The sequence below is a fragment of the Oreochromis aureus genome, linkage group 3, assembly GCF_013358895.1.
Source record: "Oreochromis aureus strain Israel breed Guangdong linkage group 3, ZZ_aureus, whole genome shotgun sequence".
Classification (NCBI taxonomy): Eukaryota; Metazoa; Chordata; class Actinopteri; order Cichliformes; family Cichlidae; genus Oreochromis; species Oreochromis aureus.
Genome location: NC_052944.1, coordinates 37,681,298 through 37,697,881, shown reverse-complemented (window position 1 = coordinate 37,697,881; position 16,584 = coordinate 37,681,298). Strand labels below are relative to the sequence as shown.

Genomic DNA, 16,584 nt, shown 5'->3' with positions numbered 1-16,584 from the left:
CAAAGCATTCAAACAGCAAAGTGAAAATGTAGAGTAACCTTATGTAACCTTATCTGAAGCTTTGCCGTGTTTTGGTTTAGCAAGTCTGAATGTCTTTGGGCAGTGCACGGTTCACTGAAACTGTTATGTGGACTAAACATGACTTCAATTGATATAAATGTCATCCTGCAGGGCTGTGAATAGCACACACTCAAAAACCAGAATGCCAAAACAAAACTACTTCCCTTTAAATCTTTCCAAACATGTAGCCTACAGCACTTTACCACATGTAACGGAAAAAAGCAGTGACACATTTATGTACTGATATTAGTTGAAGTCAAACACATCACAGCCTGGTTTTAACACAAGAGTCTCAGCCTTAATTTGACAGGATATTCTCTTTTCTAACAGGGCACATCCAGGGGAAGGTCTAAATGTCACTAAAAAACAGGACAATAAGCAGCCATGGGTGAGAGTGTGACATGGTCCATCTTTCTTCCTCAGTGAAACTGTTATTGTTCTGTGTGTCTCAAAGCTCTTCTGCAGCAGTGGGTACGGGGTAACTGGAAGTTTGCAAATGAGTGTGACCAGAAAGGTGGATACGAATGACTGTACCAACATCACTGAATGAAAGTACGGTTTTACACCTGAAAAAGCTTCCAGTAAGGCTTGATTTGCGGTCTTCCAACAATTTACGGTACAAATAAAAATCTCAAGCTTGTTTTTCTTTGTAACATCTCTCTTACCGTCACCCAGATCATTAAAATGCTGAATAATCAAAGATCAGTAACACCTGAAGGTTTTCCCCCATTGGTGAGAGCATGTTCTGCATGTATATTCATTTACAGCGATTACTAATCCTGCCCGTTTGTACAGATTTACAGTCTTTCCTGTTTTCTTTGCTCTTTGTAAAAAGCTCAGGTCAGCTGCTGTGTGCCAATAAAGTTTTGAGTTGGTAACAAAGTGACGCTCTAACCTGATGCAGATTACAGTCATGAATTTATTCATTTTGCACATTAAATGACTTCAAATGTTTGATGGAATAAACACTGAAAACCTTTAACAAAAGCACATTAAGATAAAATGAATATACAACAAAGTAAGAAGCATTAATCTGCTGCCATAATCCCACAGTTAAACCTGAAGCTTCATCTAAACTCAGTCCAGGTGTTTCTCTGCAGTCGGCTCTGTTATCCTGACAAAACTGTTTCCAGTCAGAAAGGCTGCAGGTATTTGTGTGAAATAAAGACAGCGAGGGAAAAATTCATACCAAAGACATTTGAATAAATAACAAGTGAGGAGAAAACAATGAAAAGATACAAAACATCAGCAATATACAGCTTGTAACAGAGCAAACAGGGATGACATGAGAAGTGTGAGGAAGAGCAAATGAGTTTATCAATGAGTCAAGTTGTTAGGCCACACATGAAGTCTCTGAGTCACCGTCCTCTCTCGTTAATCACCTAAAAATATTTATAATATTTTTTAAATTGCGTTTCTTTACTAACAGTATCATATGATGTTGTTAAGACCACAATAAAAAGGATCAAATGTGGGCAACAAAGAACCAAAACTAGGTTTTTGTTCTATACACACAAAGCTGAACGCAGACCTTCATTCATTTATTTTACTGCCTCTTCACCTCCCTTCTTCCCAGCCTTTACTCAGTGCACCAACTCCAGCTGGCTGGTGGAGAAAGGCAGGACCCCACTGACGTAGTAGGCGATGCCCAGGGAGAGGAGGGCGATGACCACCAGCAGCAGCAGGACCCTCCAAAAGCCCAGGTCCTCCACAAACTCCTGCCAGGTGGTCCTGAAGCTGGACAGGACGCCCTCGGTGCTCTGCAGGTTCGGGTTCAGTAAGGAGTGGCTCTCCATTGCACTGAGACACACACAGAGAAGTTTGTTATCTCTCACGTGTAACTCTGTTCTTGTTCCTTTTTTTCTGTGGTAAAGCTGTAAAAACCCACAATCAGTGTAGGAGCTAAAATGAAGATAAACCCTTCCAGAGGATCTCATTTTAAGTCTAATTTAAAGCAGGCACAGAACAGTTCTCTGGGTCAGTATTATTGCTCTTAAAGCTGTGAAGTCTTGCTTGAAACTCTCCCTGCTTTGCAGGAGAGCCAATCAGGACAGATCATGCTTTGACTGCATGATCTGTCCTGATTGGTTCTCCACCCTCTCTCCTTGCAGCTCTGCTCACCTCTCACTGTCAGCCATCTGCATGGTCTCCAGTTTGGAGTGGGCTCCTCTGTTGAAGCCTTTCACCTCCTGCTCCTCCAGCCCCTCCAGCAGACGAATAGCATCCTTGTTGACTCCGCGCCTCTTCGCCAGCACCAGAGGAGTCGATCCGTTGTGGTTACTGCAGTAATAATAAAAGGAATATATTATTTCTTTTATCCAACACACATGTTGAACCAGGAAACCTCCATGATGTGAATACGCTGTTCCACAACTGTGCATACATAACTAGCGTCACACATGTAGCCTGCTGATAAAAACAATATGATTAGTCTGCACAGTGGAATTAAAAGCTAATGTTTTTGCTAAGTTCAGCTGAAAATTGAAAGCACTGAATCCTTTTCAGTAATCCCAGCAAACAATGAGTCAGATGGCCCAGGTATTTGCTTTGTCGTGGGTATGGGTGATTTATGTAACATCAACTCATAGCACTAAGTGATGACCTCATTTAGTGAATTAAAACAATTTCACAACTCCAAAAATTCCCTGCAAAAGCACAGTGTTTGTGTCATATTTGGGCAGCTTCATCTTTTGGACAAGTCTAACAGTCTAAAAGGAGGGAAATCAGCACAGCAGCAGCAGCATGTTTCCATCTCTTGTGTTTGCCATTGGGTGACTGAGATCTGTTAGCATTCATCTTGTAAGCATTTGAACACACACAGCAAAATGTGTACTATGTCCAATTCAGTTAGGTGGACAAAAAAAGAGCTGACAGAGATGTTTCTGGACACTTTGAAACACTGGTTTAGATTTACATGCATGAAGAGTTCAGAGACTTCCTGTTGTGTTCATACTCACGAGATCATGTTTGTGTCTGCTGGGGAGCGATATCACAGTACCAGTAAAAACACAAAGTCTGGTTTATTGCACTCTTCAGTTACAGGATTATTTATCAGAGCTTTAAAGTCTCCCAGAGAAACATCAGATATTCAGCTTTAGTTTGTTCACAAGTTACTTGATAAAGAGCAAAATGAGAGAAGTTGGGGTACGCTAAACAGGAAACACCTACAAGAGTCAAAAGCCAAGCAGCTGTAGATAAACACAGAGAGACACGGATATGATGGGAATTTACAAAGTCATGTGTGAGGGCAGTGATGCAGAGCATTACGTTCTGGTGATACACTGTAAAATGTAATATTGTGTTTAATTAAAAATATTAAATAGGCTGAACTCAATTTTTATCAATTTGTTATTAGAACTCAATTTAAATAAGTTACCAGTACTTTTTATGCAAAAACGCTGATAAACTCCATTTATTTGAGTTGTCTTAACTTAGAAAAACTAAGTAAGCTGGAAGTTTTGCTTCTCAGTGCGGAAGGATGAAAGATGTGTTTTGAAAATGCCACGTGACTACCGTCCTCCTCCCTCTCGGATCAGTCCGCATGTTCACGGTGCATTTTTTATGGAATATGTTGAGCAAACCTGGAGAAGCGTCAGCTCAAGATATTATTGTTGTCATTGATGTGGATCTTTACCTGATACACTGACTTGGTGAGTAAATGTTTACTCTTATTCAAACTGATTTTGTGGCTTCACTTAGTTTAGCACCAGGTTTAAAATCTTGCTAGCTCGTTAGTGTTAGCTTAGCGTTGCTGCTGCCGCTGGGCTCATGTTACTTAAAAATTAACACCACAGCCTTAAAAACCTTACATAAAACTATGTCGGTGAAATTTTCTGTTGATCGTTTGAAATAAATAAGTGAGATAAGAGCCCAGACAAAATTCTTCGGGAGGTGCAGCCGTTAGGGGTGGGGTAGGTGTGGGGGGTGGATAACAGAGCTCTTCAAAAACGTGGAAGCACTTTTGCAAATATGTGATATTTTGATAAATTAAGTAGGTATTTGAGCATTACACAGCTACATTCTCGCCTGAAAATATCTTAAAAGGTTATTTTGTAACCCAGAAAGGGTAGTCTGGGGAAAAGGAGGATCGCATTTGTCGGCCGCGGTTGTCGGAGCCTGTGCGTACTTGTAAGCGCAGCAATGCGGAGGAGCGCGGCTAAAAAACTTATTACTTTTTCTGGGTCACAAAATAAACTTTTAAGATATTTTCAGGTGAGAATGTAGCTGTGTAAATTTCAAATATCTGCTCGATTTATCAAGACATCACATATTTGCAAAAATGCTCCGACGTTTTCGGAGACGTCTATTTTTTTTTTCATGCTTTGTGGCAGCTTTTGAACATCTGTGGCATCTATTAATGTCAAATCTAGCCTTTATTTAACAACATAAGCAAACTCTATGTTACAATGATTGCACAGCCATTAAGGATCAAATCAATGTTCTGTTTTTTCTCCCTCTGCTTGCTTCTTACTGTCTTTGAGGCTCGGGACCAGCACTCCTGCTGTTGGACAGAAAGACATCAGTAAGTATTTTGGTTTTCAATATATTAGCAACTGTCAGTGACATTTATATTAATCAGGCTGAACTTTAATCATACTTTAGATCAGCCTGTTTTACTTATTGTTTTGTTTGTGCTTTGGTTTGGGGAAGTTGTTTCTTTACTGATCTTTTCCTGTCTTCTGTTATTAGACTTGAGATATGACTGCACGATGCTGTTGCTGGTGACCACAGTTAATTCTACAAGACATGCTGTGTAAGTAAACAAACAACAACAGTTTGGTCTGCATTTCTTGAAAGATCACATCCCCCAAACTTAGTTTAGAGGGTCTACACTGTATATAGTGAAGTCTGCAATTTTTCTAACAGCAAAATTTGTTTTGTGCCCAAAATCATTTTGCACATCATTAGAATGAAAGTTATTGGCCATGTTTGCATAGCCCTTTTTAAAATGATGCTTTCATGACATTATTGTATGTTGGGTGGTATTCAGGGCTATCCAGACTGACAATTTGAGACATTGAATGCCTCTCCGGTGGGGTGGGAGCCTGAGATTGTCTAAATTGGAGTCTGTTTTATACCAAATGCAGAAAAAAATGTTTTAAGAAAGCAATTAAGTTCATGTTCCAAAAAATATGATTGTTTGCTTGCAGGACAGCAGGAGCGATGAGTCCTCCATCACAGATGGTGTGGTCAGTGAAGATGGTCGCCTGCAGGTTCGAGCTCATTGCATCTCCAACCCACATCCACTGCCACTGTACTTAAGGGAAGTTAAAGACTTTCTTCTGCACTTACATTTGGATCACCTCGATCCATGATAGTCATTCAGGCAGTAATGCCTGGACTGGAAACAAGCATCCTTAAAATAATACAACATTCCAGCTCCTGTGTTGGAATGGAAAACAAATGTGTTGTTTAAATTAGAGACTGCACTTGTGACAGAACAATAAATATTTTATTTTGATTATATAAGTAAGTTGTGGTAGGCCTAAACTTATTTTCAGAATAATTACATTTGAGACTTTGTTTCATTGTAAGATTATAATTGTTTGTTGTTCAGCAGAACAGTGTCCAGTATGTTGGCTGTTATACTTTGTTGTGTTTGAAAATAAAAGTTGGGCTCATTTTAACATCATTACAAAAATTGTTGTTAATTATTTTTAATCATATTCAGGTTACCACAAATTGTTTTTTCATTTAGTTGAACTTGAAATGTTTGTCAGTAGGTAAACAATTAGTATTGCACAGTCAGAGATATCAAGTTATTCTTAATACTGCAGACTTACAATGAATAAGTTGTCCTAACAGTCATCTTAAGTAAGCTTTACTTAGTTTTTTTGAGGCAACGAGTTTCCATAATTTTTTTGAGTTCTGGGAACTAACAAGGCTGTACAGTGTACTCAAAATGAGTAAGTTGCCCTAACTTGGTCATCTTACGTAAACTTGATCCAATTTTTTTGAGTTCTGGGAACAAATGAGCTTGTACAGAGTACTCAAAATAAATAAGTTGTCCTAATTTAGTCATTTTTAGCTAAGCTTTACTCAATTTTTTTGAGGCAACGAGTTTCCATAATTTTTTTGAGTTCTGGGAACTAATTAGATTTTACAGTGTAGCGTTCTGGTGTGATCTGTCAGTGTTTCCTGCATCTTCATTAAATATGTCCTGGGGAAATACCACGGGGTGACAGAGTAACTAAGCTACTGAACAGCCACTAACCAGACCCACTAAGAAAGAGCTCAAGCACCTGCTGTGACTGTGGGGGAGCTGCTGCAAGAATTTTAAATCTCTGGTTGTAGCCGGAGAAAAGTATGAATGGTCTTCTCCATCTGTCCCACCAGGACCATGAAAGCAACTTCCACATACACAAAAGTTGTCATATCACTTGTGCAGCATTGTTAATATGTAAATAAAGAGCAGTATATTAATCTTTTTGCACCACTGTCGCATATAATGCTGTACTGAAGTGCATTGTACAGCTCTCAGGGTACTGCTGTCACCCATCTGCTTAATTTTAAATTGGTTTTTCCTAATAAATTTAAATTGCTTCTTTTTTGTTGTCAGTTCTTTGTGGATTCAGATCATCTCTAGAGCAGCTTTGCTCATTGCTGTTTAATTTGAGTTTAGTGCTATTTTCATTCATTCAGAAATCTCTAAAGGGCAGATGTAAGTTGCTCAGAGAGGGTATTACAACACAAACAGTCTCACTACACCACACATACCAAAGCAACCAAAGCCTCACCAGACAGGTAAACTAAACTAACACTTCCTTCATATATTTTAAAAACACGCTTTTATTTTATTTTCAGTTAACTAAAATGCATAACCACACCCAGTTTTACTACTTCTTCACTATGACACATCAATCAAAGTCGGCCACAAGTTATGCAGAAAGAAGCTGCCTTTACCTCTGAGCAGGAGTTACACGAGCTGCACGCAGAGCAACTGTGTGGGAGCAAGCTGTGCACCAAGCTGTGCACCAAGCTGTGCACCAAGCTCTGCACCGAGTCAAGGAAAAAGCTCCAGTGAGCATATGGAAAGAAAGCGTCTTTTAGCTTCTACCATATCAACGTGAATCATGCATGATTAAATGATTCTGAATAGTTGATATACATGAAATAAAACTGGAGTTAAAAAGAGAGAACATTAAGTTGCTCCGGATGGAAACAGCTCACTGTTATCACCTGAACTCTGAATTCTTACCAGATGTCGATCTTCAGCCCGTTGGACACCAGGAACTGTATCGTATCCACGTGGCCGCACAGGTGCAGCGCCGTATTTCCCTGATAATCCGTCGCCAGCAGATCGGCCCCGAACTTGTGCAAAAGGCGGCATATTTCCACGTTCCCTCTGGCGGCGGCTAGGTGGAGGCCGGTGCGGCCCCGGTTATCGCGGATGTTGGGGTCGCATCCGGTCTCTAGCAGCCTCTTGGCGAAGGGCAGGTCTCCATCGATGCACGACTGCAGCAGAGGCACGCTGGTCTGCGACGAGTCATTGATGAAGACATAGGACATATTCGAGTGGGTGTCGGAAAATTCCAGCGTACCTGAGACGGTGAACAAAGAGGCAAAATGTGGAAATGTTTTCTAAATGCCGAAGTTAAGATGCATGCTGAGCCCCCTCTGGAAGTACTCCAACCCCACTCCACCTCCCTGCATCTCTCTCCCCTGTTAGAAAGAAGGGTGGTGTAAATTGACCGGCAAGTGTTGGAAGAGGAGAGGAGGACTGGAGCATGCTGGCACAGATGTAAACAGTGTGGGGCTGATTTATGCTCACTTTATTTACAGAATATCCCTTTATTCATCCCATCTGACTGTGTGCGTCAGAGATTTCTCTCTGCTTTTTTAAAGAAAAGGATTCAAGTTTAAGACTGGGAATACTGCTCCCTCTCCTTGGATTTCCATCACAATCCAAATCCTCTTCTGCTCATCCTCCTCCTTTTTTTTTTTCTTGCCTCATCTGAGAGTTAAAGTCACTGCACCTCATTTGTTTCTCGTCTAACTGGCATGACAACTATTTAAAGTGTGAACCTGATTACTCGGCTGGCCTTTCGAGATTAAGCGTCAAGTGAGTGGCAAACGTAGGATCAATGAGGTCCAGTCTATCTGCCAACTCTTAAGGCACATTTATCAAACACATTTAAACTCCCTGTTTTCTGTCTTTGCATCTTTAACCACACTTTTCTGATGAATCAGGTCTTTCCCCTCTCTCACTTTCAGACAGCGAGTACTGCCACCTAGTGGCAGAAAAATCACATAGCTCATAAGATTTTTCTTTTTTCTTTCATTATGAAAGCGTTAAAAGTTCATTACACACTCACAGATCTCTGCTCAGCGCACACACACACACACTGAGTTAAGCAGTCCTCTGGCTTCAGCACAGACTTTGGATAGTAACTTATAAACAGATAAATACCAGAGAAAGGTTTGTTGGTTTGCTGTTCCAAAACTTCTGATTATAATGAACGGGCTTCCTGAGAAGACGCCTTTTGTCCAGTTTGTGCGTTTCTGTAAATGCAGCTATTCAAAGTTTCTGTGAGCAGCTTAGGGGAAAAGAATATTTTGACTTAAGGTTTATTATGCATAGTTTTTATTGAAGGTTTAAAAAAAAAAAAAAAAAAAAATGCCGACAACAGCGTCGTCCAAAATTACAAATTTGTGTATTTTCCCCGTTTTTTGGGGTTTTTTTTAAAGAAAATTATTCAAATAAATTAAGATATATTGAAGTCAAGGAGTGTAACACTAGCAGAATTTATGGGGCACTTATTTAACTTTCAACTCAGAGTCTGTGTGTAACAGCTTTATTTACACTAACTGGCCACTTTATTAGGTACACCTTGCTGCGAGTGCCAGATTTGTTATTTTAAATGTGTTTTTTGTAAATAAATTCTGTGTTTTTTCATTTGTACGGACCTCCAGGCCCCACAGGCAGTCAGCCAGTAAGATCATTCTGATTTGGTGCCGTACGAGTGCCGATTAAAGCCTTTCTCATGGGGTCTACCAGGCACTGTGTGTTTTCTGGGGGGCTGGAAAAAGTAGCAGCATGAAGTTGTCCTTTAGATCTGTATTTCTGCCAACCTTAGGCGATTTTGGGACCTCGGGTCATAGTAATTCCACGTGTAGTGAATCTTGTGTCAGATCAATCAGCACACAGTCAAGTCGCAGGTATGACCATGAATCGATCAACACTGCTCCAGCACCATAAGCACACTACCTAGATGATCTAGTTGACTTGGCTTTGCTTCGTTGCTGTTGTCAAACTTCTGACTTCTTTGTTTGTTTACCCTTCATGGATTAATTGAAAACCCGAAGTAGAGTATTTTCCGTCCAATGAACTAGGCTGAAATAAACAAGTTATTCCCAAAACATGGAGTGGACTAGCTTCTTTTTTTCTTTTTAAATGAGCAGAGTTGACTAATTCTGGACAGGCAGACAAAAGAGCATCAACCTTTGAAGCAGATGGGCTACAGCAGCAGAAGACCACATTGGATGCAACTCCTGAGGCTACAACTCACACCGGCTCACCAGCTGAACATTTTTAACACCTTGCTATGTTAAGTAGAGTTAAAGTAGCTCTGATAGCAGCCAGTGTAAAAATCTGTGAGAAATCAAAAGGTGGATCTTGTTGCTGTTCAGTTCCAACTTTTTAATTGATCTTTCTTATATTTTTAAGCATTACAGCTACAGACGAGCACATGCTTTAACCAGGTATTCACAGATCAAATGATGGTCCACACCACTGTGGGTGTTTGCTTTTCTTTTTTTTAAATCCAACCTCCTGAATGAGTCACACTGGCTCTACTCTGCCTGTATGCTGACCTCACACACACTATTTCAACCTCTCACTCACACACCTGTAGTCACTGATTGCACTCTGTTCAGCACTGTTTATTTATACCTGATGTGTGCTGTGACTGCACAGCTGTGACTTTATCACTCTGCCATCAAAGCACAAATTCCTTTGTGCTCTTGTGCAAGATTATCTCCACTTGGCCTCTGTCAACAGTAATAACAGTTGATTCATACATCGACTTTTAGCCCAGGTCAAAACGCAATTGTTTGGACAACGGGCTCGACCTCAATCACAACAGTCACTTAAAGAATAGAAAAACACACACAAAAAAATATTTTCTTCTTCGTGGCACAGATTTAACAAGCTGCTGGAACCATTCTGGTCCACATTTGCATGATCAGCACCCGTAACCCCATCACACTGTATGGGGTGGCTGTTGCTCAGGCGGTAGACTAGATCATCTACTGACTGGAAGGTTGGCCAGTCTGCGTGTATCCTTGGGCAAGATACCAAGCTGTTCTCCAATGCATCCATTTGGGGCAACCGTGGTTCAGGGGGTTGGGAAGCTCATCTGTAACCGGAAGGTTACCGGTTCGATCCCCCAGCTCTCTCTGTCCTGGTCGTTGTGTCCTTGGGCAAGACACTTTACCCTACCGCCTACTGGTGTTGGCCAGAGGGGCCGATGGCGCGATATGGAAGCCTCGCTTCTGTCAGTCTGCCCCAGGGCAGCTGTGGGTACAACTGTAGCTTGACTCCACCAGTGTGTGTGAATGAATAGTGGAATTCTAAAGCGCTTTGAGGGTCTCGAAAAGCACTATATAAATGCAATCCATTATTATTATTTGAGTATGAATGTGTGCGAATGTTAGATAGAAAGCATTTCAAAGGATAGAGCAAGTGCTTGTATGAATGAGGCATGTTGTATAATGGCTTTGAGTGTCAGTCCAGATTTGTCGGCTGCACATTCATAATGAGAATCTGTCGCTCCACCACATCCCAAAGATGCTTGTAGAACGTGGGTATGGGTCAACACAGTCAACAGATCCCACTGTTGACTGTGGAGGTCACCATCCATTTGAAGGTTGAACCCTTAATAACGAGACAAGTCTGTATATAATGAACCTCCTCAGATCTTTAAAAAAAAAACAAAAAAACAACAACTGATGTAACCTTGGTACATCTCGCATGTATTTCTAGGCTTCTGGGGTTCAAGAAATGCCAAACCAATTGTGGATTTCAATATGAGTTTTAGTAAAGAAACCCGACACACATCTCGATGTCTAATCTTCTGAGTATTTGGACCCATCCGTGCACACCGCTCGTTACCACAAGTATCAATGACGCCTGTATCCGAGTATATGTTGTCATTAACAGGATGCAACGAGCAGAATACAAAAAAACTCTCGAGAAATCAGCTTTCATGAATGTGTAGAGTCATTGTTTTCTGGAGAAAAAAAAAAGCTAAGATCAAAACTGTAGCAGGCTGTCGACTAACTATTTCACCAAAGAGGAAAAATCCAACAGCACTGCATCCTCATCATCACACCTTAATCTTCATCCTGTTCGACAACTCTTTGCATGCAGTGACTTTTGCACACAACCACTAAATAAAACGTTAGGAGCTAGCGTTAGCCTGAGAGCTAACGTTTTGCACATAGCTGAAACGGCTCACAAATATGCGATTCGCCGACCGTACAAGCACACAGAGTAACAGACTGCACATTCACACTCTCTGACGGCCCTCTGTTAATACACCTACCTGTTAATAGGACCCAAATAAGAAGAAAAAAGTCTCCTCGCTTTTTTGCGAGCTAATGCTGCTAAAAATGTTGTTGTTATGCTAAAAAGAGTTCCTCTTCTTCTTCCTCTTCTTCTGTCGATAAGGTGAATTACCGCCACCTACTGGGCTGGAGCTAAGGTACTATCTATCTATCTGTCTATCTATCTATCTGAGTTGTATTATTCCATTTTTAAATAGAAACATATAAAAATTATTAACGTGAATAAAAACTAAGAGGCAGAAACAGAATTTGTGATCTATCTCCACTGCAACAAAAGGAATTCAGATGCACAAGATTTTCTCTAGTCCACACATGGTCAAAAGTATATTCCTCCACTAAGCTTTGGGTTAATGTCCTTTGGTAAGATGCTTTTGGTAGCCATAAACAACCGTATACTTCCAGCTGGATTTCCCACTGTTCTTGGCAGCATGGCAGAGTTAATTAAAGCTTGTTGGTTTTCTGAGTTGGACCATGGAGGCATTGGGAAGGCCTATCCCTTCTGTAAAGGTTAGCCTGCTTTATCTATTCTAAAAACAGTTTTGATATGTGTTTGGAGTCATTGTCCTATCAGAACACCCAAATGTGCTCATGTTTCAACCGCCTTACTGTATCTTCTATTGCTCTATTACATCCACTTTGTGAAATGAACCAGTACCACTGGCAGCAACATTTGGTTTTGCGACCCAGAAGTCTGACTCCAAACATTACAACTAGACACAAACACAACAGCCACCTAAAAAAAAATACAGATTTTATATATAAATTCACTTCAGTTCCTCATGTTGAGCTAAAAACAAACAAACAAAACATGCATTTGTTAAGTAGTTTTGAGACTTTATTTCAAAGTGTGTGAGCACAGAAACACACGTTACAGGAACAGACATGTTGCGTTGCCACTTTTGATTTGTTATGGATCCTCTTTGAGGAAAACTGCATTTCTTTTCTGTCACTCAGGGCTCTTAAAGCGTGTTTCTCCATTTGGCTCTGAACGTGCGGTGAAGTCCAAACTGGCAATAAAATGTGCTGTTAACATCCTAAATCATCAGCGGTGAATATATCTCCCATATAAAAACACAGGCATGTTTTCCTTTCCATAAAATTTAATGTACACATCATTAGCTTCCCATTCCCTCACATCTCAGTAAATAAAACCAGGGGATAGTGTCATGACTCAGTAATTACAAATCTAGATTACAAAACAAGCAAAACAGACAAAAATGTACTATGTGGCAGAGCGTTAAAGTCAGGGCTACCAGCAGAGAGAGACGTGCTAGAGGTCGTCGTAGTTACAAGTCATGCTGTCGCTTTCACTGTCCAAGCACAGATGAACCTGTTTGACTCAGAGGAAGACCAAATTTAATGCAAAAACATGATACATTTTCTCATTTTTTGTGTGTTTCTGTATTTGTTTTTGCAAAATCTATATTTAAAGGCACAGAATTTTTGCCATCTTCTTACCTGTCCGAGGACACAAAACAAAAGAAAAGAAAATAACTGAGTAACAACATCATAGACCTTTGCGCTAACATGATTTGCTGAAAAATACAGTAAGCACTATGTACAGCAATAACTCATCTATCAGAGAGCGTGTGTTTTGTTTCTTTTTGCAAAATGTAAGCGAATGGCAGCCTTAAAAAGTGTGATGTAATCAAAAGAAATACTTGTTTGGTCGCAGCATAGAGAAAACCTGTGAGAGTGGAGGTGGAGATTTAAATGCCCCTCTGATGTTCTGAACCATCTGTGTCCACATCAGTGCAATAACAACAGCTCTCTATTGTCATTTCAGCTGTTGCACAAAAAAATCTGACTTGACCTTTAAAGTCATACTAACGGTAACGTAGCAGCAACCTGAGAGTCCCACTGTGAAATGTACACAGGCTTACGTGAAGCTTACGCTGGGACTTTGACATGTTTAGGAATACTTTGGATTGTTTCTAAGTTCCTTCTGTTCCCCAAACAGATGATGCTTTTCACCTTCTAGATGAAAACCAGCACTTAAAGAAATGAAACTTGCTTGTTTATCATAGTTTCTGTTGGAGTCCAATAAACAAAATACTTCTGGTCTTTTTTTGTTTATACAACAAATAATTTGCTAATGAGTTATAGTTTTCCACAGATTTTTTAATCATTGCATGAAGCTAAAACTCCTTTGATTCACGCGTCCGATTGTAAGGCACCAAAAAATAATCCAAATATCACAAAAACTTAAAAACAAAGGATAGCTTCAACACCATTTTTACCTCAAGCAAGTCACATGTCTTGGCAAGTCGATTTTCAAACCAATAACGAAGTGACCGACATCAAATATACTGCAGGTACTGATGCAACACATGAAAAAATCCTCAGTGTGTTTACAGTGGGCACCTTCGTGGTGCTAAACTGCCGTAGAATAAAAAGTTCAAGAAGAAAACAGGTGTCATCTTCCCAAAGATGGGATTTCAAGGAAGCTTTACATCTGCTTTGCTCTGATCAGCCCAATAAGATGATGCAAACTCGCTTTAAAACCTTAAAATCAACCAGCAATCTGTAATTTTACTCTCAACTCACATCAAGCTCTGCACTTCAAACGTGATCAGCCCACTGAAAAGCATTTGTAGGCTTGTCTGTCCCATAGATATGACAGTCAGAAGTCTCTGTAGCCCGTAGTTGTGCAGAAAGGGCTTTACCCAGTTTGAGCTTATGTAGATATGAATAACATTGTAGTAAAATCTCAGGTAGCCCTCAAAATTGAGCTTTCTCATAGATTACAAATACTTTATGCTTGTCTATGCCTTAAAACTAACTGAACAGCAATAATGAGTTCACGGAAAATCAGCCCGTCTCCATGGCTTTCCACTAGTCAGCATTAACAGAGCTGGTGTAAGAGACTTCCTGCCTGCTGTCAGTATCTATGGGAGCGATAAGAACCAATAACGGCCAACTTCCTGAGCTGATAACGTTTAAATTGGGTGCTTAATGTGTGTGTGCGGGGCACTGGTTTGCTAAATGGGGGCGGGGCACTCTCCGAGGTAGCCCAGAATGATTCTCGCTGACATCTGTCACAAGAAAGCTGACACGTAATAAACACATACATAAACAATAGCACCATTATCAGTGATAATCTCGAGAAGATCGCTCACACTGGAACTCTTCTCTTTCCTCCTCCTCTCTCCAGCTTCTTCTTCTTTTATTTTATAAGCCATTCATTCCTACAGGGGATTAAAAAAACTCTCAAAATGGGGTCGATGTTGCTCGACTCGATTCTGAAACCATCACAGCACAGGAGAAAGGTCCATTCAGTCAGTCACGTGTTCTTTTTTAAATCCATCTCATCCTCCATCATAAATTCTTGAAATGTTAGTGAATCCCCTCCTGATGTTTCCCCGCCTCACTCCTCCATCTTTCACCTTTGCCTACTACAAGATCTTGCTGCACACTTGGCAGCGGCTGACTCTGAAGCGCTCCTGGCCTCCCTTCAGCGTCTCCTTGTTTGGCGAGAAGGTAAACTCATTATTGGGATCCACGGTTGTCAGCCAGAAGCTGTATTTATTGGCAAAGTAGTGGCAGGTGCCCCTGGCGCCGTTGCACTCGATGAACGGAGTCGCCCGGAAGTCCTCCAGACAGGAGCCGGGAGACACCAAGGACTGACCGCCGCCCTCAGCGCCAGCTGCTGTGTGCTGTGTCAGAAATGAAAGGACATTTTAAAAAAAAAATATGACATCTCTGAAGACAATTTGGCAGTATATAGAACCATGGGGAGAAATAATCTCTTCATCTAATTGCTGGTCTAAATCTGTTTGGTAGAAGCTGCCATTAACTACGTACCATTAGGAAGGAGTATCCTATCCAGAGACTCCTCCAGCCGGGAGGACAGCTGGGGATTGTCATATCCTGACTGTGGACCGCCACTGCCTGAGATGGAGCCTCACATACTGAACACCTGTGTTATTCATATAATCAGATGAAAGCTTCATTAGTTGTATGCACATGTATACAACTATACAAATGATAGGCAGCTTGACTAAAGTAACACAGTGTACAATACCTGCTGATGTAAGGTCTTATCTCCTCCTTTTCCACGGGCATCATGGGTATGGGTGCGGTTGTGGAGAGCCAGTAGGATTTATCGTTGCGGCTAGCGTAGTAGCAAATCTCGCTGGGCGAGCAGTAGAGGAAGGGGATCGTGTTGAACCTGGGGAGACACGACCCCGGCTGACCTGAAGAGACAAAGGCAGGTTTTAAATCTTTAATTGTGCCACACAAAGACTGCTATAACTAGTATTTATGGTTCATAAGAGCCTGAGAGTGTTTTCATACCGAGGTCTTGGTTGTGTGCTTTCTCCTGTCCCTCTACATACAACAGACTGTAGCCCTCCCACAGTTTGGCCATGCCTTGAGGACACATGGGAACCTGGGGGCTCTGGCTGTGCTTCACCAGAGTGTAGCCGATGCTGTGGCTGCGGCCGATGCTGCCGGGAATGCCGGGAGGGCCAATTGTACCAGGTAACCCTGAAGAAGATGGGGGAATGAAAATGAACATGCTAGAAGTGATAAGCTATTAAAAAGTATTATTATTACTACTTTTAAATCTTACAAAATGTTACTGCAACTACTTTTAAAATATAAACACAAAGTAAAATCAGTGCTGCAGTCTATGAAAAGAGAAATGAGTGTTTGGTCCAAATAAAAACACTAAGAGGTGAGTATGGCAAGAATTTAATAAAAAATGGTTTTGTTAAGTTTTTTTTTTGTTTCTTTTTAACAAACTGCAGTAGAAAACTGTTTATTTGTCATCAGCTTATTCAGAACCTGTGGAAAACAAGAAAATGGTCGAAGATAAACAAAAATCCTGACCTTGTGCTCCAGGGGATCCAGGGAAACCAGGAGGTCCGGGATCCCCAAGAGGTCCTTGCAAACCAGGACCTCCAGTCCTGCCCAGTCTACCTGATGGACCAGGGTTACCCACAGTACCTGCAG

At 41.0% G+C, this 16,584-nt stretch overlaps 2 protein-coding genes across 6 annotated transcripts in view; both read right to left on the bottom strand.

Moving 5' to 3' along the window:
* Window positions 1–959: 959 nt before the first annotated feature.
* ankrd46b (ankyrin repeat domain 46b) lies at window positions 960–11,782 on the bottom strand. The gene is made up of 4 exons (XM_031757737.2): window positions 11,607–11,782; window positions 7,259–7,601; window positions 2,182–2,340; window positions 960–1,860 (listed from the first exon to the last, which is right to left on the bottom strand). The coding sequence occupies exons 2-4, from the start codon at window positions 7,567–7,569 to the stop codon at window positions 1,644–1,646; spliced, it is 687 nt and encodes a 228-aa protein (XP_031613597.1). The 5' UTR covers window positions 7,570–7,601; window positions 11,607–11,782; the 3' UTR covers window positions 960–1,643.
* Window positions 11,783–12,441: 659 nt separating this feature from the next.
* Window positions 12,442–16,584, bottom strand: part of col4a6 (collagen, type IV, alpha 6) — a 141,939-nt gene continuing 137,796 nt past the window's right edge. For all 5 annotated transcript variants that reach the window (XM_039610141.1, XM_039610140.1, XM_039610143.1 and 2 more), the window contains 5 exons: window positions 16,462–16,578; window positions 15,925–16,116; window positions 15,653–15,824; window positions 15,433–15,547; window positions 12,442–15,284 (listed from right to left, as the gene is read on the bottom strand). In XM_039610141.1, the coding sequence (XP_039466075.1) occupies window positions 15,024–15,284; window positions 15,433–15,547; window positions 15,653–15,824; window positions 15,925–16,116; window positions 16,462–16,578 (857 nt within the window). In that variant the 3' untranslated portion in view covers window positions 12,442–15,023. The remainder of the gene's footprint in view (window positions 15,285–15,432; window positions 15,548–15,652; window positions 15,825–15,924; window positions 16,117–16,461; window positions 16,579–16,584) is intronic.

What these genes read in the sequence shown, in the direction of transcription:
- ankrd46b (XM_031757737.2), bottom strand. Translation starts at nt 7,569, where the DNA reads ATGTCCTATGTCTTCATCAATGACTCGTCGCAGACCAGCGTGCCTCTG. An exon ending in GGGCTGAAGATCGACATCTG is followed by an intron (nt 2,341 to 7,258) that starts GTAAGAATTCAG and finishes TTATTACTGCAG; the next exon opens with TAACCACAACGGATCGACTC. An exon ending in CAGATGGCTGACAGTGAGAG is followed by an intron (nt 1,861 to 2,181) that starts GTGAGCAGAGCT and finishes TGTGTGTCTCAG; the next exon opens with TGCAATGGAGAGCCACTCCT.